The following is a 19,324-nucleotide window of genomic DNA, read 5'->3' as shown; positions in this document are numbered from 1 at the left end:
GTGAGGGGTTCCAAGCTCGAATGACTGGGAACATCAAAAGTCCGCCCCACCAATGTGACTCATCACTCAATTTGCATGGCGAGTTGTCTTAAGGATGACGCCTCTGTCTCTTTCAGGAAAAGGTGTCGCAACTGCTGAAACCATTTCGGTCGTTTCATCAAGCACCTTACGGCCAACTCTTAGCAACTTGCCCCGCTTCATAACCTTACGGCATCGAACTCCATGGAGCCTCACTTCCCAGCTAGGAAGGACAATACACAGCAGACAGTAGGCCAGCAGCCTTTCGGCGACTGGTCTTATGAACAAAAAACACCGCTCCTTCGTCGCCCCAGGTGCCGATCATAACACTATTAAGTATAATGGATCCCTGTGATGATGTGTTGCATACTCATTACGTCTTGCTCACTGGGTTTTGTGAAGTGCCCTGGTGCACTCATAAGCACACCTTGAAGATAATCTCAGTCCAATATTATTATATGTAACCTGCAGCTCCTTAAGTGTGACAACGTCCCTTGGCAACCGCATAAGCACATCATCATGCCATCCAATACTTTCCAGCATTGGTCTCATCAATAACAAATGCACCTGCACCACTACAGTTTACAACTAATGAATGCATGCACCACCAGCACCAGCCAGCATGGCAGGATATTGTGTGCAACTGAATTGGTGCGTCTTGGAAAAGCTAACATTAAACGCTAAGGCTCCAGCGTCTGATGCTGAAATCTGACAGATTTTTAGCATCAGGCACTTTTCGTTTTATTAGAGCTGTGTGAACACCAGAACTTCAAGCGCAAAACGAATTTCAATACTAAAATATTTGCGTGAATTGAATAGAATATTTTGTTAATATTCCTCTATTTTTCTAATACTTTGAAGCGAAATTACACACAAAAAATGTTGCCGAAGATCCCCAAGCATATATTTATGAGATAACAACACAAAAAAGTTTATTTTGGCTAGGTTGATAAAGCGCTGCAGGGGCGGTGTTCTCTAATTTCCCTGTTAAGAATGAGAAAGGGCAGAGGCTGCACAGTACTTTTGCACATGATTTGGTGCAAGCAATGTTGTGCCTACAAGGCTTTAGACATAAAGGAAGAAACGGTGTTTTCTCAGCCTCTCAAAATTTCTGTGGAGGCCAAACTTGTGCGATTCACAAATTCAGAGTTTCTAATTTCCCTCGTAGACATCAATGCATAAAACCTAGAGGTGTGCGTCCAAATACTCATTAATTTATATTCATCAGTGTTGGTTTATCAATAACAAATGCAACTGCATCACTGCAGTTTACAATTATTGAATGTAGGCACACCCAGATCCACCCTGCATTGCAAGATACTCTGTGTGCAATTGAATTATTGCGTCTTGAGAAAGCTAACATCAAACACTAAAGCTACAGTGCCTGAAGCTGAAAATCCAACAGCTTTTCAGCACCAATCACTTTTCATTTTTATTGGAGCTGTGCAAATACCGATACTTCAAATAAGAAACGAATTTGAATACTAAAGTTTTAATGTGAATCGAACAGAATAATTCTTCTAAATTTTTCAAATATTTTTTCAATACTTGGAAGCCAAACTACACAAAAAGGTTCCCAAGTATACCTAAGCATATATTCATGATATATGCTATCACAAATGAGACAGTGCAGAGGCTGCACAGCACTTACGTGTAGTGAACAGCGCACAAAAAGAAACCACAGAAAAGAATGGAACAAGACAAGTGCTGGACTCACAACTGAAAATTTATTTAAAAGAAAGCATATATATATATATATATATATATATATATATATATATATATATATATATATATATATATATACCAGGTTCTTTGAACGTCATTCACGCTGGACCCGACGTATTGTAGGCAAAAAAGGGGCGACGAAACTTTCGTGGAAGCGTCTTTACTAAACGTTTTCAGCTGGTGGACCAGCCTGAGGCTGGTCCACCAGCTGAAAACGTTTAGTAAAGACGCTTCCACGAAAGTTGCGTCGCCCCTTTTTTGCCTATATATATATATATATATATATATATATATATATATATATATATATATATATATATATATATATATATATATATATATATATATATATATATATATATATATATATAACGCTATGATGAATGGCAGACGTGGCCTGGCTCAAACGCCATGTTTATCCCAAAGCACTTTTTCCTCATCTTCTACCATCCATCGCTACCTCCTTACGTTACAGTTTCCAAAGTCTCCGAAGTTTTATTTTTATTTTCACCAAAACAAATACAATGACGAAAAATGGGGAGACGGCAAAAAAGCTGCAGTTATTGCAGCTTGACTAAGTATCGTCCACCCTACGTCAGCAATGACAGGGTGAAAACGAAATATAATTAAATGAAAAAACAAAAACAAATATTATAGAGCAGAAAACAATTCAAGCAGAAGACAAAAGTAAATGACAGGCCAAGGTATACAAACAAAACGGAATATTTCATAAACACATGAGCACAGTAATTCACAAAGTATGTATCATTGCTTTCGTACATAAGAAAGGTACACAATGAGGGTACACAAAAGAAATAATAAGGAAAAAAATATATAAAGGTACACAATAAATGATGCAAAGCAATACAGAGTGACCTATGTAAACAGTACAAATCTACAAGAATAGTGTTTGCACATTGATATTGTTTAATGTGTCAATTTTTATGTCTTGCTGCTCGTATGAGTTCAATATAGTAGGTAGCATGTGTTCAATATAGTAGGTAGCTAAGTCTTTGGGTGCTGTAATTGGTGCAAGATAATGGAATTTTCCTTGGGGGTTTATATCGATGGAAGTAAATGGTTTGTGTATGTTCAAGACTTGCAAGTGTCAGGAATGCGTCGAGTTTCCCTCTGTTTGCGCTGATATAGGATTGTAACAACCTGAATTTGTATATGTAATTTGCCTTAACAATTTTATGTCTAACAAAGAGTTGCCTGTGTGTTCAAGGTATGATATGTTTTCTATTGCCCTAATCGCCCCTTTTTGAAGTATTTCCTTCGGGGAGGATTCCCCCTGCCCCCGAAGGAAGGCATGGATTACGAACAAGAAGTAGTAAACAAGGAGAGAATGAAAAGTCACAAATGTCAAAATTCATAATCGGTGCTATGCTTCAGGGGAGTTCCATAAACTTTCAAAGACTTCAGGAGATAGTGCAGCAGTCCGGTTTACGCAGAAGTTCTGGTGGGCGAGGCTGACTGTGACGTTCTGGAGAAGATAACCGCGTCCTGTACAACTGCACTGACCATGACACGGCTTCAGCAGCGACGAAGAACCAACGAGGCTGGACGTCCTTGTAGAACTTGAAGGTCGGACGTTGTAGGCGCCGAGTTTTCTGTCGTGGGTGCTGTATTCTTTGTCGTGGCTGAGACAGAAGCATTGCTTCAAGCTTGCGTTCGCTAGAACCGAAGTTGATGATTATGTACCTGCAATTCGCAAATGTCTGTGTACCTACAATTCGCAGATGGTAACATTCAGTCTCTTTCGTGGATTTCTGTGGTTGTATCTCCATCGGTAGGATTGTACATGAAGCCTTGATATCTCGTACAGAGAACTTCCTTGACGTTTCCTTCTACAAATATGGCTCAGATGTTGACTTGGTCTTTCTTTTAGTTGGTGTCGTTTCTGACGACCATCCTTAAGCCACAAATCTGCTTGTGATCTCATTTTAGTTCGTCGTTGTGCTTGACGTAACTGCCGTAGTTTTCGGTGTTCTTGAGTTTTTGATGACACTGCTGATGTTGTGGAATCTTCGGAAGTGGTACTCCTTTAGTAACACGAGCCTGCTTTTTCTTGATAATTGATTTGACTAGTAGATAGTTGGTAGTCGTTGGGTTGTCGTTATTCTCGAAAGAAAATGAAGGTGGTGCACTAGAATCGGCAGGGAGGTCTTTGGAGGCTCTTGCAACGCCGTTCTTTATAGACGCTTCTGGTACAGCGCAAAATTTGAGAGTTGATTCTTCCGAGCCTACTGCCTTCGTTGGACTCTTAGGTGGCTGGGAACTCGACGGCGACACTGACAAGCACTTGATTTGGTCGGACTTTGCTTGGGATTGTTTCTCTATCTGCGCAACTTTGGAAGTTGACTGTTCTGATGCATGAATATGGACGGTAGACCCTGGGCTTGGCTGAGTATATTCAGAGTTCCTCAGCTGTATACTAACTGTAGCGAGCGTCTGAGGTGTGAGGTGGGCGTTGTGAGTGACCGAAGATCCACACGATGGATTGATTGATTTGTGGGGTTTAACGTCCCAAAACCACCATTTGATTATGAGAGACACCGTAGTGGAGGGCTCCGGAAATTTTGACCACCTGGGGTTCTTTAACGTGCACCCAAATCTGAGTACACGGGCCTACAAAATTTCCGCCTCCATCGGAAATCCAGCCGCCGCAGCCGGGAATCGAACCCGCGACCTGCGGGTCAGCAGCCGAGTACCTTAGCCACTAAACCACCGCGGCGGGGCGATCCACGCGATGGAAAAGCAGGAGGTTGGTCAATGCGTGAAGGCTGCTTTTGACTGTGACGACCGAGTGCGGTTGTCTGTGGATGGTGGGTTATAAGCAAGTCTTCGTCGTAGTCGTCATTGTATTCTTTAAACCAAACGATCATTTCTTGTTTGATCTTTTCCCATGGCTCGTCGTTTTGAAATATATGGGTGAGGTAGAATTTGAAGGCCTCACCGGAAACGTAGTCGGTAAAGTTGGCGACCATCTCTCATTCCTACCACGATGCAGCGGTTGCGTGGAGCTCGAACAGGTCGAACCAGTCCTGTACAGGTCCATCGTCCGCTGCTCCGGTGTACTTGGGGATGGGAAGGTCAGTCGATGATTCTGTCATGGTGCTGGTCGCTGTGTGCGGCCAGGAGATGATTCCGTAGTCGATGTATGGTCAGGTTGTCTTGTGGAGAACTGCGTCGATGATGAGACACTGATGAAGTGGCTGGGAGGTCTTCATCTTGTCGACTCGTGTGACGCTATGACGAATGGCAGACGGGGCCTGGCTCATACGCCATGTTTATCACAAAGCAATTCTTCCTCATCTTCTACCGTTCATCGCTACCTTCTTACATTACATATATATATATTGTAGAAGGGTTGATAGGCGGGCTCGTTGATACATATGAAAAACAAAATATTGGGAGCGCAAACTGACGGGAGTCGATAGAGGAGACAAACAAGCGAAGACTGAAACTTGGTTTATTCAACGAAGATAATATATACCAGAAAGACAAGAAGGGAAGAAGAAATACAAGGAAGAAGGTTCCAGCCTTTTCCATAAAAAAGAATATCAATAGTTTTGTCAGCTCCCCGACTATAATAGTAGATTGCAAAACGTCATTTCTGGACGACACTTGACCACAGTGGAAGCTTCTCCCTTGTATTCTCTTTCCCTTCTTGTCTTTCTGGTATATATTGTTGTTTGTTGTGGTACAACACGAACAAAAGGCAGATAGAAGTAGTTGAAATCAAGAAGACGAAATGGATGTGGGCCGGGCATGTAGCGGGTAGACAGGATAACCGCTGGTCGTTAAGGGTAACTAACTGGATTCCCAAAGAAGCAAGCGGGTTATGGGGAGACAGAAGGTCCTGCAGTGAATGTAGTCAGGCTGATGATGATGATGACAGCGATTCTAAGCAGCCGAACAGCAAGATCACCTTCTTTGTCCTCGACCAGCTAGAGCTCCACTACCTGGTGTCCCTCAAATCCCTTACTGTCTTTGTCCACCAGTACACACACGTTATTTGCCCCACTCTTAAAGAGCATCGCCCCGATGCTAGATCAGTAGTGCAGTTTTTTTTTTTTTTTTAATGTCTTGCACAGTCACTACCTGGCATAAGACTTCATGCGCACTACATGAACGAGTTCTGGATGATGCTGGCAATGCCTCGTACTAACACGAGCTGTCGGGAACGACCTCATAAGTAACATCACTCAGTCGTCGCAGTACTAGGCATGGCCCAAAGTATCTTCTTAAGAGCTTTTCGGAAAGTCCTCATTTCTGCATGAGCGTACAAACCCATACTCTGTAGCCAGTCTGGTAAACAACTGTTTTGAGGCGAGCATTGTAGCGCCTTCATTGTACTCCTGCTGCTGCTGTATTCGCAAGGGTGCTAGTTGCCTTGCGTCTTCCGCTCGTTCTTTAAACATCTCGGCGTCCGGGTCAATGTCATCATATTCCCACGCTAGCATCGCATACAACATGGTTAGTACTTCCCGTCCGTGAATTGGGCTGAACGGGGTTATTCGGGTTATTTCTTGCTTGGCCGTGTTGTATGCAAATGTGATATATATGGCGAGATTTTGTCCCAATTTTTGTGTTCGACGTCTACGTACACTGAAGGCATGTCTTCAATTGTTTTGTTCAGATGCTCTGTAAGGACGTTCGTTTGCAGGTAGTAGGCGGTCTTACGATGGGTTTTTCCACTCAGCATCAGGACTTGATCCAAAAGAGCTGCCGTAAATGCGGTTCCCCTCTCTGTGATTATAATGCTTGGTGCAACATGCCTCAGTACAACATTCTCGATGAAAAATTGTACCACCTCTGCTGCTGTAACCTCTATGGATAGCCTTTGTTTCAGTATAACAAGTAAGGTAATCTGTCGCGACAATAACCCAGCGGTTCCCGGCAGTAGAAGTAGGAAGTGGGCCCAAAATGTCCATGCCAATCTGGTCGAATGGTGTTTTTGGGATCAGCACAGGCTGCAGGAGGCCAGCTGGTTTAGTCGGCGGTGACCTCTGTCGCTGGCAGTCGAGGCAAGTACGAACGTGGTGCTTTACGGTTATGGTCAGTCTTGGCCAGTAGTACCGTTGCCGTACTCTAGCCAACGTTCTCGTGTAACCTAAGTGGCCTGATGTCACTTCGTTGTGGCATGTTTCAAGTACTTCGGAGCAAAAGGCTGCTGGGATGACGAGCAAATGTGTGGCACAGAGGCACGATGAAAGTAACAACGAAAGGCTTACGCACTGTCTTTTCGCTCTGCAGTTCGCCGTGGTCGCGCCCGGTGCGTCGGTGTTTGGCCTTCCGGACGACTTTTCGCCCTTGGGAGGAATTTGCGAGGCCGCGCCTGCCATGGATCCGCGCCTGTTGGAAACAACTTGCATGAACCGGTCCAAGTACATGGAACGCCCCCTGGAATATCATCGATGTGCAGCCGCGACGACAACGTCATCAAGTTCGGAAACAATATTACCGAGCATCCAGCAGTATCTCTTCTGTGGGCACGGAGGCACTATGGAAGAAATAACGAAAGGCTTGCACATCTGTCTTTTCGCTCTGCAGGTTGGTTGCTTTTCCAAATTACCCTCTGGCAGTTTCTGATCAGATGATCCTTTCATTGTCGTGCTTCCGTGCCCTGAAGCAGTTCGCGAGTGTGCATTGCATCTTCGGCGCCTCCTGCTCCTGGGAGGTGACATCTAAACAAATCCTGGTCATATGACTAAAACTCGGGAAGAGAAGCTTAATTCAGTTTTTGATAGTGTGCAACGTATTGAAGCTAATAATGTGAGCCTTCTCGAATCCGTGAACCAGGTTTTGCTCCTACATGCCACCTTAAAAAATATTTCGAATCTCTAATGCAAAGAGTAGGCGAGCTCGAGAACAAACTTCAGTCAATGTCGACACAGCACTTTTCCACGAATGCAGAAAACATTCCCAAGATGCAAGTAATAATCGATGAATTACAGTCAAAGGTGACAGGGAGCGATTCCGGGCTTGGCCCCACGCATGAGAAAGCTTTCGAGAATTCAAGACAAAATAGATGACTTGGAAAACCGCTCCCGCCGGTCTAACTTACTTTTTTACGGAGTCGCCAATACTGATGGTTCCGAGTCGTGGGAAGCCTCTGAGAGAATCGTAAAAGAGCTCTGTTCAAGCCATTTTGGCATAACTGTTACGTCTATTTCTAGAGCTCACCGCCTGGTCCGGTTTTCATTGGATAAGAAGCGTTCGATCATTGCAAAATTTTTTAACGAGAAAGAAGTCGAATCTATTTTGAGCAAGGGCTTCGAACTGAAAAACACAACACTAAACGCAGCACGAGACTATTCTGAGGCCGTGCGTGACAAAAGGCGCAAACTACTGCAGTTTTCAAAGAGCTTAAAAAAGGACCGTGACCGTATTCGTCTCGTTTTCAATAGGTTGTTCGTTAACGATGACGTTTACATGTGGGACACAGAGTCGAACTGTGCTAAACAACTTTCGAGTCGCAACAACACTTGACGCATCTCAAATGTCCATCCCCCTGTCTTCTCGTATCACCAACCAGTACATTTATATCAACCATCTGAAGCAAACGAATAAACTAGTTCCCTTGATCACGTACACGGCTTCCATTTTCCTTACAATCAAGCCAGAAGTACCCTCAGTAAACGGAACAAAAAAGTTCATCCCAAACCTCAGGAGTTAAGGCATCGACAAATAAGGCATCACACGAAATAACTTTCACATATGTGAACGCGCGCAGCATCATGAACAAGTTAGATGCTTTAGAATCGTTGCTTATCGGCCTCAAATCCGACTTCTTGGCCATTACTGAAACGTGGCCAACAAGTGATATCGAAGATGCTGAGCTAACACCTCCAAACTACGTGATCATACGCAAAAATAGACCGATACGAGGCGGCGGCGTAGCTGTCTTTATAAGTAAAAGAATCCCCTTCACATTACTTCCAGACGTAGAAGGCGTAGAGGCTGTATTTTGCAAACTTAAATTCACAACCCACGTTATTGTTCTCGGGTGTGCATACCGCGCCCCTTCATCCAACCTTGAGTATATGGATGCCCTGTGCACGTATATGCGGCGTCATGCATCTAATGCCAGAGTTATTCTAGTGGAGGACTTTCATCTGCCTGACTTCAACTGGGAATCAATGCAGTACCACAGCGCGTGCTCCGAAATAATTTACGATTTAATTCTTTCTTTAAACCTTTCACAAATAGTGGCGCAGCCTACGCATGTACAGGAACACAACTTGAGTGTGCTGGACTCAATCTTTCTCACTGATAACTTTCCGGTACATGAAGCAAAGATAGAACTGCTAGACGGCATTTCAGACCATAAGGTAACTTATTTTAGGGTACCTATAAAGGACAGTAAAACACCTGCATACGCAGAGGAAACATTCCCAGACTTTTGTAATGCCAATAACGTAGCAATACATAACTTACTGTTCGACGAATTTCCATCATTTCAAGAATTAGCCTCCGACTCCACTGCGACTATGGAAATGTTGTGGCACAAATTCAAAGAAATTGTTCTTTATTGCTTACAAAACCACGTTCCAATGAAGAAAAAGAAGACCAGAAAGATGAATCCATGGGTCACACGTGTCGTTATACATGCTAAAAGAAAAGTGAAGCGTTTGAGGAAAAATCTAAAAGAGAAACCGAATATTTATAGCCGACAAAATCTGAGCACAGGTATAACTGACATAAAAAACGATATGAAGGCAGCCAAGTTTACTTATTTTGAAAAACTCTACCTCGGTTCATAAAAAGTTCCCCTACAAAATTTTGGCAATACATTATTCCTAAGGTATGTAAAATGACCCACGAAACGCCTGAAAAAAATGCCTATTCCGCAAACGTATTAAATAGCTATTTCCAATCAATTTTTACAGTTGACGACGGAAAACAGCCTCACATAGAAGTTAGAGACGAGACATCTATTAAGCGATTATTCATTTCAGAAGAGGGAATTTTCCACTTACTATTGAAGTTGGATGGCAAAAAAAAGTTCCGGACCAGCCAACATACATAACGCGTTTTTAAAAAGATATGCCGAATGGATAACAAAATACCTGTGCCTGCTTTTTAACAGATCATTGTCGTTGCGTACCCTACCAAAGGATTGGAAAATAGCCAAAGTGATTGCTTTACATAAGTCCGGAAATAAAAACGAACCTACTAATTATCGGCGCATCTCATTAACATGTACAGTTGGTAAACCGCTCGAACACATAATCTTAAAGCACATAACGGAACACATAGAAGAACACAAAAGATTGTCCCCTTTTCAACACGGCTTCCGCCAGGGCATGTCTACTGTAACACAACTCATTGAAATGGTCCATGACGCCTCATTAAGCATTGATCGCCAAAAACAAATAGATCTTATTCTGCTAGATTTCTCGAAAGCATTTGATCGGGTATAGCACAGCAAACTCATCTCGAAACTCCAACTTCTTCTAGGCAAGGGCCAAATTGTTGGCTGGATTACTAACTCCCTAACAGACAGGTCACAGTTTATGGAATTAAACCATGTCTAATTTTCAATCGTACCGCTGACTTCTGGCGTATCGCAAGGCAGTGTTTTGGTGCCGGTATTATTCTTGATTTTCGCGAACGATCTTCTTTCATCTGTTAATGTTGGATGCAGATTATTTGCAGATGACTGCATTCTGTACAAAGAAATCCACTCACACAATGACCATATCGGCTTAAATACAGCGCTAGACGCAGTTTCAGCCTGGTGCAGTGATTGGCAAATGAAAATCAATGAAAAAAAGTCCGCGCTCTTATCTATAACTAAAAAAAAGCATCCATCCAATTTCAATTACGTCATCAATTCAGCTACCCTTTTCTAAGGTCACGAAACATAAGTATCTAGGGGTCATTGTGTCACATGACCTACGGTGGGACGTTCATATTCATTACATCATATCATCTGTGCTGAAAAGACTGTTATTTATAAAAACGCGATTACAGCAACCACCACCACACGCAAACACTGCCTGGTTCCCGTACACAAAAAAACTAACCAGCAAGCTCGAAGGTGTTCAATGAAAAGCGCTTAGGGTCATCTTTAATAAATTTAACCGAACAGATTCACATACGGAGTTGCTTAAGAAGGCTGGACTACTAACCATAAAAAACCGGGCGATATTGGCACGCTTGAAGCTTATGTACCAACTGTTACATGGTCACCTAAACATAGACAAGTCTCGCTACATAAAGCTATCCGCAGCTAGAACTACCCGCCACAAATACTCTCATACCCTTGCCCCCTACAGATTTCACACAGATGCCTTAAAATTCTCCTTCTTCCCGCTTGCGATCAGAGAATGGAATAACCCGTCCCCCTCCATTACCAGTAGCACATCCTTAGCCACTTTCACAAAACTAGTAGAAAGCGACTTGATAGCCTCGCAAACATAATATGGTGCTATGTGATTTTTCTTGTTATTTAAGTAAAGTGCCAATATGATTGTACTTTGACAAATGTGCGTATATGTTGTATTTTTTATTGTTTTGTTATTTTTTTCTTATTTTTCCCCTTTCTATTGACTTTACTTAATCACTGCCTTAGATTGTCCACCTGTTATAATCCCTCTGGGATTGCCAGTATGTATAAATAAAAATAAATAAATGAGTGGATCCTGTTGAAGAGAAGTTTCTTTTGTATAATACTCCAGCCCATAAGCAAAATGATGACAGTGTTCTTATGAAAACAGTTGGTGCCTTCTGAGATCTGCCGTCCAGGTAATTAATTAGGGCAAGTAACCCAGGGTCGCCACGTTATTGCTGCGCAATGGTGACCATGTCGAGCACACCAAGGAATGCTGTTTCTTCCTCATCCGGTAGAGTTGCCGATTCAATGGGTGAGCGGTATAGACAGTCAGCGTCCATATGACGGTTCCCTGACTTGTGTACGACTGTCATATCGTACTCTTGCAGCATGAGACTCCAACGCGCTAATCGCACTGTAGGATCTTTAAGGGGGGACGCGGGTCTTAGAAAAGTAAAAAATGGCCAAAAAATCGATTTTGAGAAAAACGCATTTTTCGAATCTTTGAACCTATAAGCACCTCTCCTCAAATTATTAACGCTAAATTCGATAAAAAAATTGGTTAAAATCTATTTTCAAACCATCACGGGAGTCGCAAAACAACCCGCAAAACAGAAAATTTGTTCGAACTTCCCGCGCGCGCCGCCAGCGAAGCAGCCGACGGATCGGCGCCATCTTGGGCTTGTTTTGAAGCTGGTTCCTTTGTGCGCGTTTTGCGGGCTCTCAAAATGGCGTAGCTCCGACACAACGACTGCCCTCCCCCGTTTTGCGAAGCCGTCTGCCGGACTGCTGATTGGCTAGAGTGCGCGCGCGCCGGCGAGCCCCCCCGTCTTGCGCTTACCATTGGCTGGCGTGGCGGCGCGGCCACGGTTGCTCGCTCTTTTTTTTTTTTTTTTTTGTTTGGTTTTGCTCTGTCGGCGCCTGCTCTCGTGCGTGTTATCTCGTCTGCTACCCGCTCGTGTACCGACGTCGCCGACGTATACGTCTTTCTGCATTTCGCCGGCATGGCTTGGGAAGCTCGCCTGAAGAAGAACACTCGTCAAGCTTTCGGCAGAAAACGAAAGCGAGCGTGGAATGCGCAGCAGAAGGGAGCGGCCTGCGCGCCGCCGAGAACGCCGGAGATGGCCGAGGCAGCACATTCTGACAACAACGGGCTGTCGGAAATGCCTGTTGTTGCGGAGGCAGCACATTCAGACGACGACTCGCTGGCGCAAGTGCCTGTTATTGCCGAGGCAGCACATACAGACGACGATTCGCTGGCGCGAATGCCTGCCGAAGCGGTGCACTCTATTTGGCCCAGCTGCAGCACTTCGTCGGATCATCACGTCAGCGGATCGTCATCCGGCACTACTGGAACCATTCAAGGTCGTGTCGACACGACGTTTTACTCTGCGGACGAGTTCGCCGAGTGCTCCATACGTGCGGCGAATTTAAAAGAGTCCCTGGCATAGCAGTGTGCGACAGCACGAAAGTTTGAGCTGCTGGACGTTCAGCTGGAGGGCGACGACAAAGAAAACGGCACGCAATTGGCCATTGTTGATATAGAAGCGATAGACTCGCTATTTGGACTTCTCCCCTGCCCCGAGTGCAGTTCAAAAAGTATGACTTTCTCCAAGGGAAAAAGAGACTATGGGCTGTGCTCGAAACTCGTGCTCGCATGCAGCAGTTGCGACTTTCGCGAAGAACGGTTTTCTTCACCGAGAGTTGCTGAAAATAGCCAGGCCAAAGTAAGGCCTTTTGAAGTGAATTTGCGTGCCATGAAAGCGATGAACACTATCGGCAAAGGGGCAACAGCTCTGATAAACTTTTTTTGCCGCGATGAATATTTCGCATCGAGGGCTTCACCAGAAAACATATCAAAGCCACATGAAAATCATGCGGGAAGCCTGCGGTGCGACTGCTGCCGAATGCGAATCCACTAGCGTTGCCCGCGTCAAAGAACTCTATGCGGAGTTTGGCAATCCACCGGGCAACGTCGACGTCATTTATGATGGCACGTGGCTTACCCGTGGACACAGCTCTCATATCTGTGTTGGTTGTATAATTGAAATGTACACTGGTTTAGTTATTGATCACGTTGTACTTTCAAACTTTTGCCTGGGCTACGCCACTGGACCAAAGGAAGATCAGGAGGGACACGCTGCTTGGCTTGTCCAGCACGCCCCTGTGTGCCAGAAAAATGTTGACTGCAAGGCTGGCCAGATGGAAGTAGAAGCAGCCCTACGCCTCTTCCGACGCTCCTTAGAAAAGCATAAGCTTCGGTACACAACAATGCTTTCAGATGGTGATAGCCGAACCTTTCATGCCCTCACTGAAGATGAAGTTTACGGATACATAAAAGTTGAAAAAAAAAAAGACTGCATCAACCATGTGCACAAACGAATGGGGGCTGCCTTACAAACGCTCATCGAAAAGAAAAAAGCTCAAGGTGGGTCACTTGGCGGAAAAGGTAGGCTCACTCAAGACAAAATAAAGAAAATTACCTCTTACTATGGCTATGCCTTGAGGAGCCACAAGAGTGATGTGCCAGGCATGAAAAAGGCTGTGCTGGCCACACTAAGGCACATGTCATCAACAGACGAGGCACCCAAACATGACCTCTGCCCTGAGGGAACAGATTCATGGTGCAAGTTCAACAGGGCCATAGCCAATAGTGAGGTGCCTCCACCGCACAAGAACAGCCTGCCCGATTTCGTCTGTGAGGCACTGGAGCCTGTGTTTATGAGGCTTAGCGACAAAGCATTGTTGGAAAGGTGCAGTGATGGGATCACCCAGAATCCTAGTGAGAGCTTACACGCTACAATTTGGCAACAAGTCCCCAAGACCACCCATGCCTCACTGCGCAGCGTAGAAAGAGCTGTGGCTGAAGCCATCAGCCGCTTTAATCAGGGGGCCACGAAGAGCAATGAAGCAATTGCTGAGAAGCTAGGCTACAGTGCAGGAAATCTCTTCATGCGTCGTAGCTTTGAAAAGGATAAAACCAGGCTTCACAAATCGCGGAGGGAGCATCTGCAGAGCAGTTCAACAAAGGCAACACTTGCAAAGCGACATAAGCCTGCAAGAGACACTGCATACAGCCCTGGCATGCTGTAGAATTGTAAGGGTGTCTGGGACAAAAATGTGTTTTACTTGAAATAGTGTTTTATGTATAAAAGGGCGATGTTTTTATATATAACATGTGTCTTCCTTTGGTTTTCAGTGCACTAGAACAGCCACAAAGTTGTAGACTGGTTTCCTTATACTGATTCAACGGCCAGTACACAGTTTTTAAATGAGCTGTGGCAAATATTTTGGGAAGGTGCATTGACACATTTGGTACAGCCATACTCACATAATGTAGAGCTATACAACGGTGCCATTTTTATTGCTCTAGCTTCACTTTAGCAAAAGTTACAGTTATTAGAAACTTTAAATGCGTTTTTCTCAGTTCGATGTTTTTGTGCACCACACTAAACTTTAGGGGTTTTTCTTATATGTTACTGTTGATTGAGAATGACAAACTTGGTATCATTTTATTTGTAATAACATAACCTATGGGGTGATGCTATTTTGATTACTCTAGAAGCATACTGTTAATTACAATTATGGATAGTAATGAGCGAAAATTGAACAGAATATCCATTGTAAGCGCTGGTCTGTTTTCTTATCTATATAATGCCTAAAAATTAATAAATATAGCATCACCCCATACAGAAAGCCCTCAGCATTGGGGCTATGCATTTATTTTTTGGACCTGGCTTGATTAAGTTGCCAAAAAGCCCCCAAGAAGTGCATAATTAATTAAATTACAGATGTTATTATCTTTTTATCCACTGAAGCTATTTCAGAAACAATTACATATTTGAAATCAGCATGAAAAACTGTCCAAGATGGTGAGGTGTGGTCAAGATTGAGCCAAAAACAGAAAAAAAATTTTAAAGACCCATGTCCCCCCTTAAGATTCGCAAACCAACACAGTGAATGGTGGTCGCTGATGACTTTGAAAAGGAGGCCGTAGAAATACGGGCGAAATTTTGTAACCGCCCATACCACGGCGAGGCATTCTTTCTCAGTCGTGCAGTAATTAGCCCCGGCGTGTGTTAGTGTTCGGCTTGCATAGACAATTGCTCTTTCTGTGCCTTCTTGTAGCTGCACAAGCATAGCTGCCAGACCAACATTGCTGGCATCAGGGGGCTTTCTCATCAAAATGGGCAAGCACTGGAAGCGTCTGTAGTCGCTGGCGCAGGTTCTTAAAAGCAGCTTCCTTTTCAATGTTCCATTGGAAAGCAACGCCTTCTCTCGTGAGGCGGTTTAACGGTGATGCGATGCGTGCGAAGTCCTCGATGAATAGTCCCTTCTTTGCAGCTTGTATCGATGTGTATCGGTTTTGCGCTGTTGGAGAATGCGATATCGTGCCAGTTGTCTGGCTTCTTCTGCTCTTTCTATATAGTTGTGAACGTCATAGTCATTCTCAAACGTCTCGTCAATAGGTAACATTGCATCTAAAGGTGTCGTTACCGTTCAGCCAAAAACAAGTTGGAATAGCATCATCCGTGTTGTCTCTTGCATCGCAGTGTTATAGGCGAATGTTGCATAGGGTAATATTTTATCTCAAGTACGGTGTTCTATATCCGCATACATTGACAACATAGCAGCCAGCGTTCTGTTCAGTCGTTCGGTAAGACCATTCGCTTGAAGATGATATGCCGTCGTTTTCCTATGACTGGTGTGCGTCAATTTCATAATATATTTCATCAGGTCAGTCGTAAATGCAGTTCCTCAGTCCGTGATCAATGCTCTTGGAGCTCTGTGCCGCAGTACGATGTTCGAGACGAAGAATTCCACTACTTCAACGGCTGATCCTTTAACAAGAGTCGCTGTCTCAGCATATCGGGTTAAGTAGTCGGTAGCAACTATTATGCACCACTTTCCTGATGACAATGTAGGAAATGGGCCCAGTAAGTCCATTCCCACTTGTGCGAATGGGACCTCTGGTGGTTCTTTCGGATGAAGGAGACTTGCTGGTTTTAGCGGTGGGGTTTTACGTCTTTGGCAGTCCCAGCAGGTTCTGACATAGTGTCGTACAGAGCTAAGCAACTCCGGCCAGTAGTATTTATGCGGGTGCGGGCTAATGTTCTGTTTACTCCTAAATGTACAGCTGATGGATTGTCGTGGCAAGCCTCCGAAATCTCTGGTCGCAGAAGTAAAGGGACGACAAGCAGGAATGTCGCTGTATTGTTGTCAAAGTTTCTTTTATACAGGATGTTGTTTCGTAGAATGAACGCTGACAAGCTGCAGACAAAAGGTCGTGGAACATCGACAGACTGTCCTTGTAGGTACTTGATCAAGAGGAGTAGCTCAGGGTCGGATCGCTGATGATGTGCCATCTCTGACGGTGTCACAGCTCCCAAGAAAACAAAATCTTCACCGTCCTCGGTGGAAGCAGAAGCTGCAGGTTGAATCGGAGCACGTGACAAGCAATTCGCATCACTGTGCTTGCGACCTGACTTATACACAAGCGTGATATCTTACTCCTGTAATCACAGGCTCCATCTTGCAAGCCGTCCACATGGGTCCTTGAGATTAGCCAGCCAGCATAGCGAATGATAGTCCCTTATAGCTCAAAAAGGCCTACCATATAAATATGGTCGAAACTTGCTGATAGCCCATACCACGGCTAGGCATTCTTTTTCGGTCGCTGAGTAGTTGACCTCAGCTTTCAAAAGAGTGCGACCGGCATACGCAATGATTCGTTCTTGTCCGTTTTGCCATTGGATGAGCACGGCCCCAAGACCTAAATTGCTTGCATTTGTGTGGATATCGATTTCCGCTTCCTCGTCAAAATGCGCCAGAACGGGATGGCTTTGAAGACACTTTCGTAGTTCTTCGAAGGCATCCTCTCGTTCGGCAAGCCATACGAAAGGCATTTCCTCTTTCGTCAGCCACATCAGTGGTTCAGCGATTTGTGAAAAATTTTTAAAGAACCGTCGATAATAGGCGCAGAGGCCTAAAAGTCGCCTAACAACCTTTTTGTCTCTTAACTTGGGAAATTTCGCTACGGCCTCAGTTTTTGCAGGGTCTGGGCGGACGCCTTCTGCGCTGATGACATGGCCGAGAAAAAGGAGCTCACGGAAGCCGAAATGACATTTTCGCGGTTTTATCGTCAAGTTCGCTGACTTGATAACAGTGAGCAGGGTCCAGAGCCTTTCCAAATGTTGCTCGAAGATAGCAGAGAAGACTACAACAATGACGACATAAACCAGGCACGACTGCCATTTCAGACAACAAAGCACTGTGTCCATCATTCGTTGGAAAGTGCTGAACAAAGGCCAAAAGAGAGTACCTTGAACTCATAAACCGTACGGTGTCATTCATATGGTGTACGAAATCATTCATACTGGCGACTACGGTTCCCTTTGCAACGTGCTGGTGCTGCACCTCATTTCTAAAGTTTGTAAGTAGAACATTTGCACATCCGTCACGCAACTTAACAAGGCCTCGTGCCATGCAGATCCCTTTTCGGGGTATTAAGGCAGTGTTGTCAGCAAATTCTTCGAATTTACTGAATGCTTTGTTGGTTACTGCGACAAATATGCTCGATCTTGGCGGCACCATGACGCCAACATCTGCAATAAAAAGGTCATATACATTTTCTTCCGTTTTATAGGTAGCAATCGCGTGCCTAGTCGAGAATGAGACGGAAGATTCTCGAAAGTTAATTACAGCGTCATTAGCTCATAAAAAATCCATGCCGATAATCAAGTCTTTTGAGGATTCTGGCAACACAATAAAACTGGCGTCGTACGTGAAAACCCGTATTCCAATTCTCGCTGTGCATATTCCAGTAGGGTTGATAAGGTGCCCTCCTACTGTGCGAACTTGTGGTCCCTTCCAAAGAGTTTTCAGTATTTTAGAAAGTCCGCCACTTATCACTGATTAATCTGCGCCTGTATCTACCAGTCTAATGGCTTCGTAGCCGTCAACGCACACACGTAAATCGGAAGCAACGTCACTATCGAAGCACCGGTTTCTGAGTCGGTCGTCGTTTAGAGTCAGCAATGGAGGTTTTTCTGCATTAGCGCCGACAGCGGCCTTGCCTCCACAGGTCGCTGACTCTAGTTTTCTCGACGCGGGCTTGGGGAACGAGACCTTGGTGAGTTTGCTGAAGGTCGGGAGGCTAGGCGACCTATAGCTCCCCATTGACGTCGCACGAGGTTGGTGTCGTTGGAAGCCACTTGAGCTTGGACGACCTGACAGTTATTTTTCAATTTCGAAGGGCAATCGCCATTTCGTGGTCGAAGTGCATTGACAGGAAAACCACGTAGTTCTGCCTGGCGGTAGTGGCACGTTGGGCAGAGGTGACCAACATCCCCACAGTGGTAACAAAGCGGTATCCTGTCGGGAGTGCGCCAGACATTGCTCTTCCTGAGTCTCCTCTCTAAAGTTGGCTACAGAGTGCTCGGCGGCAACAGGTGCTGCATAGGTGTAGCCGCCGCAACGTCCGCACGTCCTGGAGATCCTCTCAGTAGCACATCGACATACGTCATTCTCGTCTGCTGTTGTAACGGCGGTTCTGGCTGCACGTTGCTCAAAGGTTCACATACCACCTGCCTGACCTCCTCACGGATCACGTCGGCCAGAGACGAAAACATTGGAGCGTTCTGGTCAAGGCGCTGCTTCTGGAGCTCTTCTCACACAACAGACTGCATCAGCTCACATACTGCTTCCATGCTGTTACCGTAGACTGGTGGCAACATGTCCGAGAAAGTGATAATGGCATCCCGATTGTATAACCTTGCTCGCTGCTGTAGCGTTCTTTCTATCGTAGTCCCCTCGGAACGAAACTTGGCGACGATATGCGGCGAATTCGAATTAGTCCAGCAAAAAGTTCTTGCTTCACGCCTCGCATCAGATGACGCAGCTTCCTGTCTTCACTCATATTTGAATCCGCTCGGCGAAATAGGCAAAACATGTCTTCTACACATATGGCGACACTTTCATTATTTTGCTGATGTCTTGTCTGGAGTGCAGCTT

The 19,324-nt window shown here is 44.8% G+C and overlaps 2 protein-coding genes across 8 annotated transcripts in view; one reads left to right on the top strand and one right to left on the bottom strand.

Annotated features, from left to right (window-relative positions):
- The window catches only part of LOC142804291 (uncharacterized), a 46,227-nt gene extending 38,425 nt beyond the window's left edge, over positions 1-7,802 (top strand). Inside the window, exon 2 of the mRNA XM_075891057.1 lies at positions 7,009-7,802. Within this exon, the coding sequence (XP_075747172.1) occupies positions 7,009-7,344 (336 nt within the window). The 3' untranslated portion in view covers positions 7,345-7,802. The remainder of the gene's footprint in view (positions 1-7,008) is intronic.
- Positions 1-19,324, bottom strand: part of LOC119167780 (PHD finger protein 12) — a 381,633-nt gene that overhangs the window by 108,223 nt on the left and 254,086 nt on the right. The gene's annotated exons all lie outside the window — the stretch shown is intronic.

The sequence above is a fragment of the Rhipicephalus microplus genome, chromosome 3, assembly GCF_043290135.1.
Source record: "Rhipicephalus microplus isolate Deutch F79 chromosome 3, USDA_Rmic, whole genome shotgun sequence".
Classification (NCBI taxonomy): domain Eukaryota; kingdom Metazoa; phylum Arthropoda; class Arachnida; order Ixodida; family Ixodidae; genus Rhipicephalus; species Rhipicephalus microplus.
The sequence above is the reverse complement of the archived record's forward strand: the minus strand, read 5'-3'. Positions and strand labels throughout refer to the sequence as shown.